The 22,890-nt window shown below is 39.7% G+C and overlaps 1 protein-coding gene across 1 annotated transcript; it reads left to right on the forward strand.

The window, feature by feature from the left end:
• Nucleotides 1-8,334: 8,334 nt before the first annotated feature.
• LOC127648269 (interferon-induced very large GTPase 1-like) lies at nt 8,335-22,817 on the forward strand. Its single transcript, XM_052132857.1, is given in 7 exon segments — nt 8,335-8,491; nt 10,756-10,868; nt 10,970-11,587; nt 12,511-12,578; nt 15,844-17,563; nt 17,566-19,433; nt 19,435-22,817. Coding segments are annotated over 6 exon segments (5,862 nt in total). The 5' UTR covers nt 8,335-8,491; nt 10,756-10,780; the 3' UTR covers nt 20,935-22,817.
• Nucleotides 22,818-22,890: the final 73 nt, after the last annotated feature.

The raw sequence follows: 22,890 nt of genomic DNA on the forward strand, positions 1-22,890 counted from the left end.
TATCACAGATTGTGTGATTATGCTTTATCTGATTTGATCAATTGTTCAATGATTATTTGTAATTTGTATGTTGAGGAGGATGTTTTTTGTCTACTGACATTTTTTCAATATTTTATCAGTGTAACAATCCAAAAGTTTAAACAACAGTACAAACCATTGACGAGATTGTAAGTCTATCCCTCACAGCCTCATTGTCATCCTCGTCGGCATGAAATCAAAATGGACCCGATACATTTAGTTAATGCTTGTTAATTATTGTGAACTGATTGCTATAAAATGTTTTGACCTTGTAATCTGTAATCAAAATATCTTTACTTGCTCTTCTGGTGATATGACCGACTCTTCTCTGCTGACGTATGAAAGTGCTCGTCAGTTTTAACCCCGGTCCTTCAAGACCCTGTCATGTAAACAAACGAGACTTCAGAGCAGCTAATGCAGGAATGAAGAGTTGTTCCCTGTTCCCTTCCCCAAACTACCTTAGTCACGGGCTCGCTGGCTTAAACTCACCATATGAAGAAGGAAAAATGTCAAATTTGCCATTACGAAAAATCTAGAGTTGCTGTAATCTTGCTGCTCGTTATTTTCAAATGCAAATAAAATTGTTATCTACTGCAAATGTTAACCAGACATTCGCAGCCCTTCACCGGTAGTGGTGAACCTCAGCAAACCTTTGCAGACAATGAAGGGTTTGCCACAAAGCTTATCTGCATGTGAAAAATAAAGAGTGTTGAATTTATGGCAACTCTAGATTTGTCCTGTTTTAAAGATGAATTCAATTTCATTATCAAAATTGTCTAATCAAATGTATCAAAACTTTTATCAAACTGAAATGGAACAATTACTTTTCAACATATCATTGCATTTGTTTTTATCAAAGTGCTTTAATAAAGATCCTCATAATCAAAAACACAATATTGTTCTTATTTATGTCAAATGAAGTGATGCACAACACAGAATCACATTATAAATGAAAACTTCTATTCAGTACAACAGCACTCTTGCTTGTGAGATATAGGCTCATTAAATGTGGTGTTTTCAGTATATGAGCGGCTTCACACTTTCACTTTGAAGCACGCAGTACATGCAGACTGTGTATTTATTTAATAAATCACATCTATTTGCGGTTTAATAATCACACTAGGTCATGATTTTAATTTGATTAGTTATCCTTTTCAGTGTAACAGGAGCAACGACGGTGGGAGGGTAGGGCTAGCGGGGACTTAAGCACCCCCTGAAAAAGGGTGAGCCCCCCCAAACCCCCAGTAATTTTCTGCCGAAAAATATTTATGGAAAACATCGAAGACATTGAACTAACTTATATGTAACAAAACTAAACTATGATATCATATTTTTCATTTAAAGCTGGAGTATGTAATTTCTGTGACACTTGCACCAGCGAATGGAATTGCAAAAATAAACATTGATTTTAAAACAGCTTTCTTAATACTCCCCTTGCATGCAGTTGTCATTTTAACAGTCAGATAGTCCCGCCCCCAACTCACGGCATTTGAGGAGTGCGTGGAAAAGTTGCGCGGGCGACAATATGCAAATATAGATTGGCAGACAGGATTGGTTGGTTCATATCATTGCAAGTGTGATTGCGTGATAACGTTAAGGTTAGTCTAGCGATTTTGAAGTGTCGAATCGATTAGGTGAAAAACAATAATTTTGTATGTTCTAGTAAACTATTTAACTGATTATGGACAGCTTTAAATTTGTTGTCCCAAAATAACGAGGGAGTGTGGATGATGTCGCTGGCGATCCGCAGATTACTAATTCCAGCAATGTGAATGCTAACGCAGTGGAGGAGATCGTGATGCCAAACATGGAGGATAATGAGGACGAGGAGGACGATGAAGAAGAGGAAGAGGGGGTAATGTTAGTGGCAGCGGAGGGTTCATCTTTGGAAGAAGATTAGGAGAGCGATAATGAGAGTCGGGGTGGGGGGGGGGGTATCTTCCACTGCTATAGCTCCCATCACTGGCAAGAATCCTGATGGTCCAGTGGATTTTAGCCAAGATCCAGCTGAGGGACTGAGGCGTCCTCAATTAAAGTCTTAACCGACTTGAAAATTTGGATCTCAATCAAGGGGGTTTAACAACTCTTGGTTCAAACAATATTCATGGCTGGAATACTCGCTCTCAGTTGATGCTGCTTTCTGCTATTCGTGTAGAAATGTTTCCACCACGAGCCGGGGCATATCGAAAAGAGCTTCACCCGTGCTGGGTTTCGAAACTGGAGAAGAGGAGCCGAGAAACTGGACAAACACAATGCAAGTGGTTCCCATAATCTAGCCATGGAAGCATGGTTTGAATTTAAGGTGTGATCGAAAAGTGGGTCGAAGATTTTAACACAACTTGTAGTTGGACATTCCAAGATTGTACAAGAAAACAGGCAGTACATGCGAGTAGTAGCTGAGTCTCTACAGTTTACAGCTTGTCAAACGATTGTTCAGCGAGGGCACAGAGAAAACAAGCAATTCACCAGCAGAGGTAATTTCCTTGAACTATTAAACCTGCTTGGAAAGTTTGACAGTACTGTGTCAAAAAAGTTAGCTAGTGGGCCTGGCAATAGTAAATATGTGCACCATGACACTCAGAATGATTGACATCATGGCTAGCAAGATAAGGGGGCAAGTAAGCGACGAGGTTAAGCTGGGAGAGCACTTTGTTTAATGGTTGATGAATCCAAAGACATAAGCAAGAAAGAGCAGATATCTGTTGTATTGCATTACCTAAAAAATGACAACATTCATGAAGAATTCTTGGACTTTATTCTGGCAGATTGCTTAGATGCACAGTCCTTTCTCGAGTCAGTTAAACCGACGTTGGCTAAGTGTAACATAGACAAAAACGCATAGATTGATTGATGGACATTTTGCTTACGCTCACTGTCCCCATATTTATATATAATATACATATACAATATACATTTCCCACTGAATACGTTTAATTGTACACTACGATATGGAAAAGCATTTCTGTGGGCCCCTCCTCGAGTCCGGACGGGCCACCTTCAGGCCTGGGACTACATAGTTGTCCCCCCTTATTGGCAGCCCTGCCATTGACCTCTCTCATGCTATAACATCTTTTTCATTTTCCAGTTTTAACTACACTGTTGTTGATTTTATCGTCAGGCTTAGCACCTCATTGTCTTGTAATGTCAGGATGTGTTTGTTCGTTTACTAGAAAGGATGAGTTAAATGTTGAGGTTTGTGTGTTGAGTGAAGTGATTGAAAGGGACTTTCAGTCTCATGAGTTTTCATTTGTGTAGAGTACTCATTGCATGAAAAGACACACTCACACTGGCTGTTCACACAGCGACAAATCCGTAAATGAGACGATTCCAACCATTTATGAATATGTACTCTGGTGTGTCTGGCTTGTTGACAAAAATGGACCCATCTATGTGCGCTCCCATTTTTCAGTCCGCACACCACCGTAACAGACCCCTACAAACGACCAGACACGTTTACTCACTTCACTCCAAGCACTTTCCAGAGCACGCGCATTTACATCTCTGGAAACAACCAGTCAATTTGTTCAAAAATGTCTATTTATGACCGTGAACTGCACTGATTATAAATGCTATAATAACACTGGACTACCATCATTGTACCTGTTTTTGTCCATTTTGTGATTGGGTCTCGGCCCACTAATCATCATCGTTTAGTTTTAACCCAGTCGACTTGTATATTAGAGATGCTTCTATCAGGATTTTAACAGCTGATACAGATCTCCAGTTTTCTTTCGTCCCAAGCTGATCAAGTGCCAATAGCCATCTCATTGTGAAGTCCAAATCTGTAGAGGACAGGAAGGACCCCTTAACTTCAAGCAATTGCACAAAACCCGCTTTATTCAGACGCATGTGTTAAGGACTATTCACACGAAAAGTGAAACAAATATTCATCAGGCTGAAAGAGAAACTAATTCTCTCTGGTGGCACATTTTCATCAGAGCTCCACTGAAACCTGCTGAGATTGTCAATCAGTTTTTAATAGTTCAACCAAAAATAGTTATCATCATTTACTCAATCTTATGTTGTCTCAAACTCACAGGGATGGGCGATGTGAGTCATTTTAAATCACAATAACGATATATCATCACACGCGAGTTACTGTTTTTTGAAAACCTTTAGTAAAATGTTATATATTAAATAACCATATTGTACTGTCTAATTTTGTATTATTCAGTAAGTGAATTAAATGCTTTCAAATACATTTTCTTATATCATTTTCTCTTTATTTGGAACTTTTTGGACAATTAAATAAAAAAATTTAATAAAATATATATATTTTTTAGGGTTGGGAGTAACTGAATACATGTAACGGGATTACATACAGTATTTAAAATACAAAATATAAGTAACTATATTCCACTACAGTTACAATTTAAATAATTTGTATTTTGAATACAGTTACATTTGTAAAGTATTTAGATTACTGAAGAGATTACTTTGCATTTTATTGTCAGTTGTTTAATTTCATATTTAGTTCGTTCAGATGGAAAACATTTATACATATAAATGATCCAAAGTGCATTTGAACAGCGGTGAAACACTTTCTGATGACGTGTGACATTCATACGAGCAGACAGAGAAGAACGTTTGAAGTACGTTTGGAGCAGAAGAAATAGAAATAAACCTTGTGTAAATTGTTAGCTTTATGCTAAGCTAAAATGCTGTTTCTAGCCATTTTACCAGCACGTTACCAGACACGATCATATTTTTTATTAAGAAATTTCATGTTGGATTATAATACATATTTTCTAGTAAGACCTTTTATATTAGGGCAAAAATCATATACTTGATGATAATTTTTTTATTGTTTTCATGTACAAATATCTAAAAATCCTTAAAACGAGATCAGTTTGATTAATCTTGTTTTAGAAACAACACTGCATAAGATATTTGGGTTTTTCAGAGAATGTGTTTTTAACGTGTATTTTGTCTCACTGTACTGACAGAGTTTTTATAGTCAAAACAAGTGAAAAGATCTACCAGAGCTGAAGAAGCACTACTTTGTCAAGTAGCTTTACTTTGTGAATGTGTGATTGTGTTACTGTGTCTCCGGGACTGGCTGTAGAAGTTAATGCTTTTGCACAGCTTCAAGATAAAATCAGCACAGTATATCTCCCAATTATTCTCTAATCTAATCCAAGATCAAACACAACATTTCAATCCAAATTCTCAGTTATTTTAGTGGATTAACCGAGTTTCAGATGTGCGTGCTTCTCATTTGTTCTGTTGTTGTTGTGTATGTACAGTATGTGATTTTTAAATGTTCCCTTCAGATGGTTAATTAATTTGCCTCAAGTAAAGAGCAAAGCTGGTTTATGCAGCGGTTGATGGACAGCTGAGAAGATAGTCTATTGTTGTTCAAATGCGTGAGAATTAACACTGCAGACACTCTGTCGTCTCGTATTTTACACTCCACATTGAAGTGCACAAATTTAAAAATATGTTGGACCTTAATTACGTTGTCATGGAGCAAAGATCACGATGTTGTTGAAGCACAACTGCTTGATGTTGTTGAGTGTTGGGGTTATTGTAAAAGGGTAAGGAGGGCAATTAGAGCTTCAGCGGGGAGTCATTTTGAGTTTGTTTTACATGCACAGTTAAAACTGATCTACAGTCTTCATATGTTTGTCTAAGTATACATGACACAATGCATAATCAATTATTTAACGATGTCAGCTGAGGAATGCCGTAATCACAAAGCCTGCTTCTAACTTTTAAAAGTTCCTTGTTCCTTGTTTTTCATCCATCAATGCATTTAAAAATATAATGCATTGATGGATGCATGAACAACAATATTGCCGTCTCCTCTATAATCGCATTATCTTGATCTGTTCACAATAATCAAGTCTAGGCAAGTCATTTTTATTTGTTTAGCACTTTTCACAACACACATAGTTTCAAAGCAGCATTACAGAAAATCTGTAATAGCTGTAACGTCTTAAAGTCTTCATTGTGCACTTTATTGTTTTAATATGGGCGAATTTAGATTTTTTTTGGGGTGATTTTCACCAAAAACCACACATTGTGTCTGATTAAATTCAGATTTATTTTCTGATAATTATTTTTTTTTAAGTTTGGTGTTTTGTTTTATATTTCAGTTCAAGTTTCTTTTTTTTCAACCTTTTTTTTCTTCCAAAAATACAATTTACCAATAAACTGCACTTCTTTAAATCTCTGGCTCAAGCTATGATTTTTTAAATTTACAACATGCCTGAAGGAGAAGAAGGTAGTGCACATTTCAATATTGTATCTACATTTGAGGTCAGAGGTTTACATACACTTTAGCTAAATACATTTAAACTCAGTTTTTCACAATTTCTGACAATTTAATGGTAGAAAACATTCCCTGTTTTAGCTTCTCACAATAAGTTTCTGGAATTTTGTCCCATTTCTCCAGACAGAACTGGTGTAACTGAGTCAGGTTTGTCGGCGTCCTGCTCACACACACTTTTTCAGTTCTGCCCACAAATGTTCTATCAGATTGAGGTCAGGGTTTTGTGATGGCGACTCCACTAGCTTGACTTTATTGTCCTTAATCCGTTTTGCCACAACTTTGGAGGTGTGCTTGGGGTCATTGTCCATTTGGAAGACCAATTTACCACTGAGCTTTAACTTCCTGTCTGATGTCTTGAGATGCTGCTTCAATATATCCAGATAATGTTCCTTCCTCATGATGCCATCTATTTTGTGAAGTGCACCAGTCCCTCCTGCAGCAAACACCCCCACAACATGATGCTGCCACCCCCATGCTTCACAGTTGGGATGCTGATCTTCGGCTTATAAGCCTCACCCTTTATCTTCCAAACATGACGATGGTCATTATGACCAAACAGTTCAATTCTTATTTCATCAGACCAGAGGACATTTCTCCAGAAGTAAGATCTTTGTCCCCATGTGCACTTGCAAACTGTATTCTGGCTTCTTTATGGTGGTTTTGGAGCAGCGGCTTCTTCCTTGCTGAGCACCTTTCAGGTTATGTCCATATAGGACTGGTTTTGCTGTGGATCTAGATACTCGTCCACCTGTTTCCTCCAGCATCTTCACAAGGTCCTTTGCTGTTGTTCTGGGATTGATTTGCACTTTTCACACAAACTACGTTCATCTCTAGGAGACTGAATGTGCCTCCTTCCTGAGCGGTGTGATGTCTGTGTGGTCACATGGTGTTTATACTTGCGTAATATTGTTTGTACAGATGAACGTGGTGCCTTCAGGCGTTTGGAAATTGCTCCCAAGGATGACACAATTTTTTTATCTGAGGTCTTTTGATTTTCCCATGATGTCAAGCAAAGAGGCACTGAGTTTGAAGATAGACCTTAAAATACATCCACAGGTACACCTCAAATTCAGTACAACTCCTATCAGAAGCTAATTGGCTAATTTCTAAAGGTTTGACAACATCTGGCGTTTTCCAAGCTGCTTAAAGGCACAGTTAACTTTGTGTATTTAAACTTCTGACCCACAGGAATTGTGATTTAGTCAATTAAAAGTGAAACAATCTGTCTGAAAACTATTTTTGGAAAAATGACTCGTGTCATGCACAAAGTAGATGTCCTAAAGACTAATATGAAATCTAGGGAGTGGTTAAAAATAGTTTTAATGACTTCAACCTACAGTAATTGTATGAAAACTTCTGACTTCAACTGTAGTTGTTCGTTACTGAGGTATTAAATATGGGCATTGCAGTAGCCACATTTAAATGCAATCAAAATGTGATTACAAGGTATCTCCGGCACTTCGAATGATCAACGTAACAGTCCAGGACTGCATTGTCCATTTAAAGTAGGTCAATTAAAACAGTTGCAACAAACAGGTCTATTGCATATGAGTTTAACAGTTTGTGATGTGCATTGGGGTACAAATGAACAATGTTGTGTAATAATATAATAATATTAAACTAGTAGCTTTTTATTTTACAGTCCTTTTCTACATTTACTTACTACATGATTACAACAACTAGAGTAATTACTTGGAACTAACCCTGAACCTAAACTCCGACCTTAACCCTTATTAATTACACACAGTTTGCTAATATTACTCAGTACTTTCTTGTGTAAGTACACTGTAGGTATATTGAAAGTAAACATACTGTAAAATAAACCCTTAAACTGAACAAACTGTCATATAATGCAGTCAAGCGTATAACTTGAAAACAAGTGTCAAGTTCTTCCTGGTATGGCTGGAGTCTGTGTGAAATGTACTTTATCAAAACCTCCTTAAAGGGTCACTGCCATGTCATGTGATTCACTGGAAATAGACAAACCTGTTTATCTTTGCAACTGTTGGATCTTGTCTTACTTGTTCAAATGTTATACATTTTATACCCTTGAACAGACAGCAAGAGCAACGATCTGATGTCGGATGATTTCAAGAAACCGAGAGACGTTCTTTGTGTTTTCAGGCAGATGAAAACGTTTTATTTGCAGCTTTGAATCATAAAAATGGACAGATGACAGAGAGAAACTTCCACACTCAGGTTTGACGTCATTGCTTCATAGCAAGAATTTTTGTGTTTCATTTTACGATGTGTATTTACACAGATATTTAAAAAAATAATACGAAGAGATTTACATTTACTGCATTTGCTCAAGGATGGACACCGTATAGGAGTTCTCATAAAACAGTTCAGTGTTATAATATCCTGATATAAGTATAATAACAGTAATGGGACTTTAATAAAGTGTCTGTTTCATCAGGTACACTCACATGCTTGTAGTCTTTTTTAAAGAAGTTTTTAGCAACATAAGTTTTTCATTTACATTTATGCATTTGGCAGATGCTTTTATCCAAAGTGACTTACAGTGCACTTATTACAGGGACAATCCCCCCAGAGCAACCTGGAGTTAAGTGCCTTGCTCAAGCACACAATGGTGGTGGCTGTGGGGATCGAACCAGCAACCTTCTGATTACCATTTATGTGCTTTAGCCCACTACGCCACCGCCACTTTAAAAACAAAGTAGCTTCAAAATGTGTGTTTGAGTGAGTTTGATTGTTTTGTAGAACGAAATGTAAAAACTCTGTTCAAGTCATTTGAACCACAGACTCAAACTTAACTCTTCATTAAACAAATGCTATTCCCAAACACACTGGAAAGTCCCCTGGACACCATGACTCAGAAATGCTAATTGTCTTCTTGGTTTTCCATGTAGGACTACAACGTGCACTACGTGATTAAACTCTTGACATTTTTATTGTTCGCATGATTAATCTCATATTTTGAATTTGCCTCTATGTTTTCCTCCTTTAATGTTGAACACTCAGTTTAAGGAAAGAAATATGTAACACAGTTGACGTTTTATTGACTGTCCCTAATTACCACAAACTGAATAAATAAATGTGAATGTAAGCTTGCTTGTCTCAAGAGCAACACTGATGGAGTTTAAGGTTTAAGATAAGGTGCTGTTGTATCTGCAGGCATTAAACAAACCAAAGTAACTTTAATTTTGAGTTCGCATTTTCTGACAGGTGTAGCCTAATAATGAAGTTATCAAATAGTCCCATAGTGCACTTGAATTGGGCCAATATGAATGGTTGTTCACACAAACCACTCTGGTTTGAGAAATACACAATGTGCCACTGACAATGTCTATTATTTAAATGGGCTAATACATTTTGTACTTGTGTGCTTTCATTATCGGGGATCTGTGGAATCTATGCCCTTGCATGCGCTGACAGGAAAAGGAGAAACCATTTGATACACTTTAAAAACCGGCACAACTGGACCTCCGATAGTGTGATTTCGCAGTATGATGTTGCGCAAGTTTAATAACAATTATTTTGCTCGCTTTCTCCAATACGATTGGTTTGATTGACGTTGATGCGCACACTCGGTCGCTCAGTCAAGTTTAACGGAGACTTGCATGTGGTAAATACAAACTGTTTGGCGAAATACCCAGAAAAAGGCACCTGATTTTTTATTCATAAAATGTATACATTAAAAAACATAGAAAACAGCAGTAATTTCACTGGAGAGAAACAACTCTTAAGTGCGTCAAACATCACACGACCTGAGGCAGCAACCGCTCCACACTAAACTGTACACTTATTATGAAATTCTTTAAAGTGTTTATAAAGTGCACTTGTGCGCTGGACAACTTGTTTTTACACTTCACCTTATCTCTGTTGATTTTCAAATAGGATTTTCACTGGGCTTCAAAGTGACTTCACTGATGGCGCTTCTCCGTGATCGCCATATATATCCAAATTATCGATAGTGAAATGTGTTGTTTATGATTTATATTATCAATAATTATCGAGTTTATCGATCAGTTGTTGCAGCCATATTGGAGACCCAGTCGATAAATGTTGGGGTTATAAGCTACGATATGTGTGCTTATAGTATTTATTAAATCAGTAATAGTTTGTATGGTATTTTGTTTTAATTCCAAGTCAGCGTGTTGCGTCTACAAGCTCTGCAACATATTGAATTGAACCAGCATCAAAAAAAGCATCATTATTCAACTATGGTCACATGTTCCATTGTTCCCAACATCGTTAAATGATTTAGTCTTTCCTGAAATCAACATTCAACAGCATCACAACGTTGTGTGTTTGGAACTACAGCTCTTTAGATCTTTAGCACATGACTCAATGAATGATAAAGCTCTTTAGCAAAATAAGCCGAAAATCACATGATACGCCTTGTTACCTTGATCTCTTTAACAGATATCTAACATTTTGTATCTAACTTGCATAGATTTTGACAAAAACAAACACTGTATATATATATTTTTATGTAGAGTGATCCAGGAGAAAATTCAAAAGATGGACTTCAGTCGAGAGTCTGTTGATCTTGCAGACATGACTCAAACATATAAATTAGACTCTGACGACTCATCATCCCACAGCATGGGTAAGAAAACACAAGCATATCAGTGAAGAGAAGCCTCACATGATAACCCTTGTTCTTTGTACATGATTCTTTAATATTGTTTTCTATTCCTGATGACAAAGTTCCCAATATGAACACTGTGCTATTTGGAAACCCTATGGCAGTGCAGTTTGGATACGAAAACATTCTACTTGGAGAAGAAAAACGATTCCTAGAAAATAACGAAGCATCCATGACTATTCCTATAGAGCTGAAGATACCAGATCGTCCGTTCTCAGTGATCAACATGATTGGCATACATGAGACTGAACTCTACCAGGACACCGTGAATCCTCTCATTGGTCAACTAGTGAATGTATCTGAAATGCACGTCTTCATCTTTGTGGTGCGACTGGGCCAGTTAACAGATACTGATAAGATGGGTATTGAATGGCTTCAGAGTGTATTTGGAGAAAGAGTTTTTAAGTTTATGATGATTCTCTTCACCTATGAGAAAGAGGAAGAGTGTGACTCTATAATAGATGATCTGAAGAATAACTCTTATCTGGAGCAGCTGCTGGAGAAATGTGGAGGAAGATATCACACCTGCAGCAAGATCATGAACAACCAATCAGAGATGAGTGAACTGATGAAGAAGATTGACCGGTTGTTTATCAAGAATAAACTAGATCGCAACACAAGTGAGATGTACAACACAGAGATAAGAGAGAAAGAAGACTCCGAGAGTGCATATCAAAGCGGTAGTTAATTGGTTTTTGCTTTCTGATTATTACATCATGTTGTTGATTATAGTCGTTCTCATTAAGAGGTCATTTTTCTTCAACTTATGACAATATAAACATCCATGACCTACAGTAGTATGTAACACCCCTTGTCAGCTCTCGTTTTAAATGATGCAGAATCTCCTTCACTGCACTGTTGGTGTAGGCTCTTAGATGAGTGGAAAATCCTTTTAAGCAGTAAGCAGGGCATCCAGTTCAACTAAAATAACTACCAGCCTTTCTTCTGTATCAACTAGGGTCTGTTTAGAATTCATAAGGTTCTATGCCACTTAAAAGATAAGATTTTCTCTTGGTGCAAGTGCCAACAGTACACACAAATATGTTATCAGAAATACCAAGAAAAAACATTTAATATAAACCAAATGGTCCAATAAAAATGTAACCAATATTTTAAATATGCGGAACTTTTTATTTTATTGAAAATAGATGTTTGTGTACATTTTCTGTTGATCATATCAGCAGGGATTTATAAAAATAATGACAAAATTATGTTGAAGAGGGTTACAACCTAGCAGATATCCAGATGTGGTCAAGCACACTTTGGACATGTTAGTGCTTGAGTAATGCTGGACAGATTCTCCTGCCAGAGTGAATGAGACCACAGTGGTCTGATGCATGCTCCCCTTTAAAGCGTATGAAACCAACTCAAGAAATAGAAATTGCACTCTGCAAATTGTGTTCAACTCAGATTATGCGGTTGCATATTTGTCATTTTCTAATCTGCATCATTCCTTCAGAGAACCGGTGCTAAACCACACCATTTTCAGGATTGTGTCAAATAGTCAACAATTAAATACAAATTTGGTAATCCATGAATGGAAAATGTGGCACAGATCTTTGGCTGATCTTTCTGAAAGATTTCTCTCCTTTTGTCATACAAGGTGGAGCAACAATCAGTGAAGAAACAATGGCACACTCGACTACAACAGAGAAAACAGTAATACATGAGGTAAGTGAAAGAAAGCAGGTCCAATGGATTAGGATAATTTGTCCAGTGGTTTCTTCCAACAGCACTTAATCTAGATCACAGCTGTGCTGATTTTCATATTCTTCTTCTGGGAGTCTATGGCTGCCCATAGAACTGTGTGGAGAAACAATTTGAGATTTTGCGCACTGATAGTGGAGATTCTAAGCATTTCTAATGGTAAATTTAAATAAAATTAAAAATATTAAACATATTAAAAGAAAAAACGTAAAGTTAAGCCAAGAAAGCCCATAATTCACTTGTCTTAAAGCTGTATGAATTTCTTATGCAAGACACAAAAGGAGATTCTTTATTGTGAATATTTGTCTTTTAATACAATGGCAGTGGATGGTGTCCGCTTTAAAGCTCAAAATAGGACACAAAAGTCTTTTAAAAGTCTTTTGTAGAAATACAATAGGTTTTGGTGACAAATAATTCAAATTGAACTAATTTTTCAGTGATAGACTTGACATTCGTTGCATGTCCATGAGTGCTTTGAGTGAAGCACTTTCTTATTGCTTTGTGCTAAATACTTAGTTGCCCTTCTGTCACTCACTCGATGTTGTGTCGATGAATTGACACTAGGGGTCGATCATGAGAGCTCGATGCAACTTCAGATCTTTGAGAAAAGGCCAATGAGAATTGGTGAGTTGAATTTGCATACTCCCCCGGCATAGGGGTATAAAAGGGAGGACGTCAGGGAATTCATTCAGATTTTTTCTTTGGAGCCGAGCGGTCGCACTACAGCTTTCTGAAGTCGTCTGCTCATCGCCACAATCTTGCTGTTTAGCCTGTTACCTACGGGTATGGCGCAGATGTGGTTGACGCTGAAGACGTTTCAAGGGCTTCACTGGTACGGTCCCACCGGGTAATCCCCCATGGGCTGCCCACCCCACAGCGCGCTCGCCGGCTTCCGTCCACCTTCCGGAGCTTGTGACCCGGACGAGATGTCAAACACTGCATCGGAGGGCGTCCTGGTGGTGTCGGATGTAGAAGACTCAACCGTACTGCCGCCTTCTTGCAGCCCGGTCTAAGGCGGACGCTGAACTCACTGCCATGCTTTCCCGGGCCGCCGCGAGTGTCGGGCTTGAGTGGAACCCTCCGCCCGCCACTGACCACTCGCTGGATGACTGGTTTCACGGCCCGCCCTCCCCAGTGCCATTCTTCCTGGAAGTGCACGATGAGCTGACGCAATCGTGGAGGGCACCTTTTGCTGCCCAGACCCGATCCTTCTGCTCGTCCACCCTCACTACCCTCGACGGTGGGGCGGCCGATGGTTATGCCACGATTCCCCAAGTGGATAAGGCGATCGCGGCACACCTGTGCCTGCTGAGTGCCGCCACTTGGTGGAATTGGTCGGCACTCCCTTCCCGAGCCGGTAGGATGATTTCATCCCTGGCGATGAAAGCCTACATCGCTGCCGGTCAGGCCAGCTCTGCCCTGCACACCATGGCCCTTCTACAAGTCCACCAGGCCAAGGCGCTAAGAGATCTGCATGAGGGCTGTTCTGATCCCGATGGGCTACAAGAATTGCGCTCTGCGACCGCCCTCGCCCTCTGAGCGACGAAAATCATGGCGCGAGCCTTCGTCCAGATGAAGTCCACACAGTTCTCAACGGTGAAGCAGCAGACGGAGACCATACAGCATATCTTGCTTGGTTCAAAAGTGCGCACCTCATCTGTACGCCAGCAGGAGAGCGGGCGTACAGCTTCTCGGCCAGCCATCAAGACCCCTATAATTACTTCCAAGCCACCCTCAGATGGGCCACCTGAGGAAGGAGCTGACAGCAGGAACCCAAGAGATGGTATACAGACCACACCCTCCCCCGGTGGAGGGCTGGGAGGTAAATCTTTTGTTCCCTTCTTTTCTGTTTGCCTCCATGTCTGGTCCCTGGACGGGAGTCGGCGGACCTAACTGGTCTACGCCCGCTGTGGTTAACATGATCACTCAGGCCAGACCCCCTTCTCAGGCTTTCATTCCTACAGGAGAAGTTGGACGGGCAGCTGTCCCTCTCCACTCTCAAGGTCTATGTAACTGCTATAGCAGCACACCATGACGTGGTTCAAGGTAAGTCTCTCGGTAAGCACGACCTGATCATCAGGTTCCTGAGAGGCGGCAGGTTGAACCCTCCCTTTCAGGCCTACGGAGAGCCCCCTTCGAGCCCCTCGAGTCAGTTGAGCTAAAGGCAGTCTCTCTGAAGAATGCCTTCCTGACTGCGATCACTTCCATCAAGAGGGTTGAGGACCTGCAAGCGTTCTCTGTCAGCAAAGAGTACCTGGAGTTCAGTCCCGAAGACTCTCATGTTATCCTGAGACCCCAAACCTGGCTATGTGCCCAAGGTACCCACAACCCCCTTCAGGGATCAAGTGGTGAGCCTACAAGCGCTGCCACCGAAGGAGGCAGACCCAGTCCTGTCGTTGCTGTGTCCGGTGCGTGCTTTGCGTATTTATTTGGATCGCACGCAGAGCTTTAGGTGCTCTGAGCAGCTCTTTGTCTGCTTTGGTGGACAGCGGAAAGGTAACACTGTCTCCAAACAGAGGCTTGCCCACTGGATCATGGACACCATAGCATTGGCCTACCAGGACCAGTCAGTGCCCACCCCTTTGCAGGTTCAAGCACACTCCACGAGGAGTGGCCATGGCACCTCTCTAGCAAACATATGTAGGGCAGCAGGCTGGGTAACACCCAATACCTTTGCGAGGTTTTATACTCTCTGGGTTGAGCCGGTCTCGTCTCATGTTCTTTCAGGAATGACCAGTCCCCACTCGCCCCACGGATGATGGCCATCCCCCAGTGGATGGCAGCGGTGCTCCCCTGGGTGGACGGCAGTGTCGAGGACTCTGCGAAGGGCATCACTCCTCCTTCCCCGGGGTAAAAGTGAAAGGAGGCGGCGAGAACCGGCTTAACAATATAAATAATATTTTAATGATCAACTTAACCAATAACACACAAACATAACCACACACAGGGCAGCTGCCTGTAATTCTCTCTCTCTCTCGAATTGTCGTCACTGGCCGCCTTTATCCCTCGTGCGCCCCATCAGGCTGATTGGGGACAGGGCATGGGTCGTTCCAGCCCGGCCCTGCCCTCCTCCTCTCTACAGAAACTTTCCCATGTCTTAATTTCTTTCTTCACCTGTTTTGCAAAAGATATGCATGCCAATTTAAATTAAATCTGTATAATATTTAGCCAACTTTCAGTGCCTATGTTGAGTAACAGATAAATAAAAGTGCTTCTCTTTATTTTACAGAGAGAGAACAGCAATTTGGGAACAGCAGAAGAGGGAAAAGACCATATCAATAAAGAAAAAATAAAAGACATCATGAGTAGACTTGATCATTTTGGCAAGTACCAGACCCCACTGAAAACCTTGGACTTTCTTCAGGTAACTGCACATTCATTGGAGTGCCACAAGCCTTGTGTGGATATAAACATAATTCAAACATTTTTCCAAAAATTACTGATGATGGACTACAGAGCAAGAAATATTTCTGTTAAGGAAATCAGTACAGAACAAAAACAGGACGTGGAATTTAAAGTGGAACCCTTTGATGATATTTTTAACAAATTATCTTTCTCTAAAAAAGGAACAAGCAAATCTGACCCCATTCACCCGATGGATGTTCAGATGGCCGTGTTTCATTGTGCTGATAGTTTCCTGAAGCAGCTGATGGTGACTAAACTGTCACAGTGTCAGTATGCTCTGCCTCTGCTTGTACCTGATCCATTCACACAACACATTGAGTTTCCTCTCTGGACATTCAGACAAATCAACAAGAGCTGGAAGACATTTGATGATGCAGGTGAAATCATCAGTAAAGTCCAGTCAGTCTGTAAGGCAGAAACTCCAATGGTGTGTTTCTTCAGGTTTGGCTCAGTGTCCTCATCCAAGTCTCAGCTGATGAACAGTCTGATCAATGAGAAACACAACACGTTCTTCCACAGGAACTGCCCAGGCAGCAGCAGAACCAGAGTACTGATGGATGGAGTGGTGGAGATCGCCTGGTACTGCCCATCTGGAAAAGATACGGATACATTTACTGACTGTGTTGCGTTCTGTAATATTCATGGTGATGCAGGAGACAATGAGAAACAGCTGCAGATCCTGATGGAAATGTCCTCAGTCAATGTTGCTGTTTTAGAATGTCTTGATAAACAAGATAGAAGCTTTGCAAAGTTGTCAAATCTTTACAAAGACAAAAAGCCACTCATTTGCCTTTTTGCTGAGGATGATTCAACTGTCATTGAGATGGAGAAAGGGAAATTCAAAATTGGTTTGAAACACACAAATCAGGCAGATGTGTCTGAAGAACTCAGAAGAGCTATAAATGCTTGTCTCTCAGTCTCTTCAAAATCATCTTTCATTTTCAGACTTGAAGATGTGTCCAAACACTCAGATATCAGAGTAGATGAAGATGATGATGACTGCAGGAGAGGAAAAGAAGCAGCACAGCAGATGATGAGATTACTGGAGAATAAAGATCTGACAAAAATCAAAGAATCATTTCTGCCCTGTCAGGGAAAACTGTGGCATCAGTGGTGTCAGACGAACAAAGAACTACATCGACCTCGAGGGGGTGAAACAGAAATGGACATCAGTAGGAAAAAAATGAAAAAAATCAGAGAGCTGCAACATGAATCTGACATTAGTGAGTTTATTAAGTGCTTTATTAAAGAAATGAACTCATGTGCTGCAAATAAGAAAATCTATTTTCTTGAATGGCTCAGAATCCTCTTGGATGAATTTACCTCAACTGACATTTCTGCTCTACATCACAAGTATAATGAAAACGGGTCAGAGGTGATAAAGGTAGAAATAGAACAATTAAAGTCTGAACAAACAGAACTTGAGAAAATATCGGAAATTCAAGATTCAGTGTTTGGTTTGGAGCACATCCTGAGAGAGATCGGTCAGATCTATGAATCATGTTCATCTGTGAAGAAGAACAAGGAAGGTCTGCAGTTTCACTTCTCTTCCTCCCGAGTCTTGCAGCAGAGATGATGATCTCTGGATTTCCTCTGGAGCTGATGGATGGAGATGCTGCTCATGTTCCTCTGATCTGGGTTAAAGCTGTTCTAGATGAACTCATCAAGAAACTGGGAGACCAGAGAGTGTTTGTACTGTCAGTTTTAGGGGTTCAGAGCTCTGGGAAATCCACCATGCTGAATGCCATGTTTGGACTGCAGTTTGCCGTCAGTGCTGGCAGGTGCACCAGAGGAGCTTTCATGCAGCTGGTCAGAGTTTCAGAGGAGATGAAAGAACAGCTGAAGTTTTACTATATTCTGGTGGTTGATACTGAAGGACTTCGTGCTCTAGAACTGGCTGGAAGGTCAACGAGACTTCATGACAATGAAATGGCCACTTTTGTTGTGGGTCTTGCAAATCTGACATTAATCAACATCTTTGGAGAAAACTCCACTGAGATGCAGGACACTCTTCAGATTGTTGTTCAGGCCTTCCTGAGGATGAAGAAGGTCAGACTGAATCCCAGCTGCATGTTTGTGCATCAGAATGTTTCAGACGTCACAGCTGGAGTGAAAAACATGGAGGGAAGGAGACGACTGCTGAAATTACTGGATGAAATGACAAACCTTGCTGCAGAAGATGGAGTCTGTGATGCAGAAAGATTCAGTGATGTCATTCATTTTGATGTACAGAAGGATGTGAAGTATTTTGCACACCTCTGGGAGGGAAACCCACCCATGGCACCACCAAACCCAAACTACTGTGAAAATGTTCAAGATCTAAAGAAAACTATTCTTTCTCATGTCTCTAAATCAGATGGCATGATGTTGACGCACCTGAAAGATCGTATTCGAGATCTCTGGGAGGCTTTACTGAATGAACGATTTGTGTTCAGCTTCAAAAATTCTCTGGAGATTTCAGCCTACAGAAAATTGGAGACAGAATACAGCAAGTGGACCTGGAGTCTCCGGAGTGCCATGCTGGAAATTGAGAGTATATTACACAACAATATCGAAAATGACGTGCTTCACAAGGTTGAAGAAATTGATCTTCAAAAAGAACTAAAAGAAAAAGGTGAAGAAGTGAAAAACTCAATGTCTGAGTTCTTTGAGAAAGACACTGATGCTGATGTAGTAATTCAGTGGAAAGCTTCCTTTGAAATCAAAATTAAAGAGCTTCAAGAAAACATTGTGAGAGAAACAAAGAGGAAATTAAATGAGATTCTTCAACAGCGAGACCTGAAGAAAGAGATTGATGCTCAGAAGACACATCATGAAAACACTCTCTTTGAAAAGAGCAAAACACTCGCCTTAACACTCAAAGACAAAGCAAATGATGAAGAAACACTGAAGAAAGAGTTTGATTGCTTTTGGGAAGAGTGTGTGAAGAAGATCATCAGAGACACTCCTACAATCAAAGACATTGACATATTAAGAGATGTGAAACAACTCCTCAGTGAAATCTATGAAAGTGTTCCTGTAGATCACTGGACGGAGAACAGGAATATTTTCTCTTTGCCGAGTTATTCAGATTATGTACGGTTAAAGAAATCCAGAGGAATTACAGGACCTGTTAGAAATGCCAATAAAGCATCTACAGGGAAGATTGATAATGATCTGTTTAAAGAGAATGAATCACAAATAAGAACCTTAGTAAATGACATTGCTCAGCAGATAAACAAAATGATCCTGTCATTTAACATTGCAAAGATGGGCTACAACATCAACTATATCCAACAACTTATTGAGCACATTAAGACAAGAGTAACAGAACATCAGGAAGGACCAGTGAAATATGTGTTCAAGAATGAATTCTTTATGGATTTGGTGTTTTCCATCTGTAAACGAGAAAACGAGAGATTCACTGACCAACACAGGACTGTTCAGAGAAGCCAATGATCCTGTTTTCTACCTTGAAAAGAAGAGAGGAGAGTACTACAGTATCTTCCAGAAATATTATAAGGGTGCAACATCAGCGGTCATTTTTGGTCAGTTTGTCTCTCAGAAACTGAAAGATCCCATTGAACAGAGTGTCTACAAAAACACTGCCAGAGATTTAGCAGATGAAATGAGAACAAACTGTCAATCACTGAACGGAAACAGATCTAAACTGGAGAAACACATCCTGAAGACACTGGCAGAAGAGGAGGATTTTAACAAATACATGAACTACATTAAACATCCCAGAGATCACTTCAAGAGTTTCATCAGAGATGAAGTCAGTCAGTACATCACTGATAAGTTCAGTGTCAGTGTTCGGCCCAAGATGATGAAGAACATCAAACTCCTGCAGCAGAAGATCATGAACGCAGCTCATGAATCTACTGAACATGTTCAAGTGAACAGTGGAAATGTTGAAGCAGCTCATGAATCTACTGAACATGTTCAAGTGAACAGTGGAGATGATGAAGCAGCTCATGAATCTACTGAACATGTTCAAGTGAACAGTGGAGATGTTGAAGCGGCTCATGAATCTACTGAACATGTTCAAGTGAACAGTGGAAATGTTGAAGCAGCTCATGAATCTACTGAACATGTTCAAGTGAACAGTGGAAATGTTGAAGCAGCTCATGAATCTACTGAACATGTTCAAGTGAACAGTGGAAATGTTGAAGCAGCTCATGAATCTACTGAACATGTTCAAGTGAACAGTGGAGATGTTGAAGCAGCTCATGAATCTACTGAACATGTTCAAGTGAACAGTGGAGATGTTGATTTGTGGTTGAAGTGTTTCACACAGAAGCTCTCAGATGTGCTGATATTCTCTGTTAAAGACTTCAGTGGAGTGAGTCATGATGGTGTTGATGATTTCAAACTTCTAGAAGATGTGATGAGAAAGGAACTTCCTCCAGTAATATCAGACATAAGCAGTGAATTCAGTACAGAGACTTTTCCAGTAAATCTGGACCACAAGTACAGGTCAGATGAGATCCTTAATCATCATTTCTGTCAGTGCTGTTGGGTTCAGTGTCCTTTCTGTGCAGCCATCTGCACCAACACAATAGAAGACCATGAAGGAGATCACAATGTTCCTTTCCATCGTTATGTTGGACTAAATGGGATGATTTACCAGCGTACAACACACTTGTGTATAAGCATTTGCACATCAGCAGTAGCAAGTGATCGATCTTTTTGTTCAAATGTCTCAGATACAGTCCTCTGGAGAGAATACAGAAAAGCAGGAGGAGATTATGCAAAATGGAGCATCACCGCTGACTTCTCTGAACTGCCGTACTGGAAGTGGGTTGTGTGCAGATTCCAGAAAGATCTGGAAAAATACTATATGAAAGCATTTGAGGGGAATGGTGAGATTCCACAAGAATGGAGAGAATATTCAAAAAAAGAGGCCATTGAGAGTTTGGACAAATACATCTAATTAGACTCTTATAAGTGTCTGATTCAAAGAAATTACAGTACTGTGCAAATTTAACCTTTAGCAAATAGAAAAGAAGCAAATAGAACAGATGTCATGGTCCCTGCAGAGCCCCCCACTGAACATCGAGTCAGTCTGAGATTGCTTGAAGAGACAGAAGCAATTGAGACATAAAACTGTTTATGGCTGTCACTGTTCTGGTAAGCCAGCAGGTTTGTTTTGTTATTTTCTCTCCTTCATGTTTCGCAAGTGCCCTCAACTGGCATAATCAGGGTTTCCATGGGAACATTCATTGTTCTCAGGGTGGCACCGATCATGGTGGCACTGATTGCACTCCCTACATTAGCGCTCATGTTTCTCTGATTCTATGCAGGATTATTAATCTATGTTGAGTACTATCCTCACTCTCCTAGTATAGCTGGTCCTGTTTTGTCATTCTGTTGTTCGGGTTGCGGTTTGCCTTCCAGTCTTCGCTGAGTTCAGCCTGACAATCCACAAAAGAATTCCGGTCTATGACCGCGTGCCGGGGATCAACAGATCAGCGGTTGCTATTATTGTCCGCTGGACACCTACTCCTCGCCAAGCTTCTACGGAGGATTTTGCCAAGCTCCTCCTGACATCCACGACGCACACACTCCACTGACGAACACACTACTCTCTGCGTGAAGGTGCATTAATGACTTTGTGAATAAATATTTAGAAACTGTTACGTCTGCTCTTCGGTCTTTTTGTCCTGCACTTAACGTTACAATGGCATTACTTCTAAAGACATCCTCACTGTGTAACATAAAACTTTTGCACAGTACTGTAGATGATTTATCTAATAGTTACATAAAATGAGTTTCTATTCCACATTTTATTAAGCTCTATCAATATCTCTTGCTTCAATGACAATGTGATTTAGTCATTACCAGTGCACGCTATTTGAAGTGATTTTATCATTTAGAGGGCTTACGTATAGCTAGTTAGTTTTCTCACTAAAAAGCTGATTTTAGCTATATATTTTTTGAGTGTTATCAGTTGCTCTATTTGCTACGAGTGACCAATTGGTTTCAGGGCCATAACCACAATAGACAATGTGATTAGGGGAATACTATTGTAGATAATATTGTCGCTGTCCTGTGTAGTCCATTACGCACTACAGTCTAATTGTCATTAAATTGTTGCAAGGATTACACAATGGTTTAATTTAAGTGTGCTCCACATTAGCCCAAGTCAGCAGTTCAGTTTAAGAGTGTCATTCTAAGAGTTAAATAGCTACACTCTTTGACATTAAACTATTTGCCCATTATTTTACGATAGAAATGACTGACTGACAGTAATTTCCAAGGATGCAATTTGTTTTATCTTTTGTGAAATTCACACATATTCTGTATTTTATTTTATGTCACATTGTGAATGTTAAAAGATAACATTAACAAGCAGTTTTCAGCCTATCAGGCATAATACAATGAGTAAATGTGTGCATATTATGAATTCATTATATTGATGTGGTTATGAAATTGGCTTTCAGATTTATGAATCATTTTCTTAGACAGTTCTTCTTTTCTCAAAGAAGGAGTGTTTCACTCTCAGACTTCATTGTGTTTTTAGGTTGTGGGAATGACTGTGTCCTATTTTTTTTAATGAAAATTAAACATATTAATGTAAATGCAATACAAACCTTTAATTTCACGGGGTGGCCAATGGTGAGAAGACAACAGTCAGTCAGGTGAGGATGAGTACGGAAACAGAAGATGTCTCTCATTATCAGTCGTTGGATGGGATTTTGTTTCCTTATATGCAAACATGAAAGCACTTTTATGGGAATTATACAATTATTAATATTTCATTATTTCTATATCAACTTGCTTTTGCTTGTGTTTACATTATGCCTGATTTCACAATTAAAGTCTATTCTTCATAAAATGAGTTTGTCTACTGTTTGTTTTATATTGAATAACATTATTATGTAAATGT

The sequence above is a fragment of the Xyrauchen texanus genome, chromosome 8 (genome assembly GCF_025860055.1).
Source record: "Xyrauchen texanus isolate HMW12.3.18 chromosome 8, RBS_HiC_50CHRs, whole genome shotgun sequence".
Lineage (NCBI taxonomy): Eukaryota > Metazoa > Chordata > Actinopteri > Cypriniformes > Catostomidae > Xyrauchen > Xyrauchen texanus.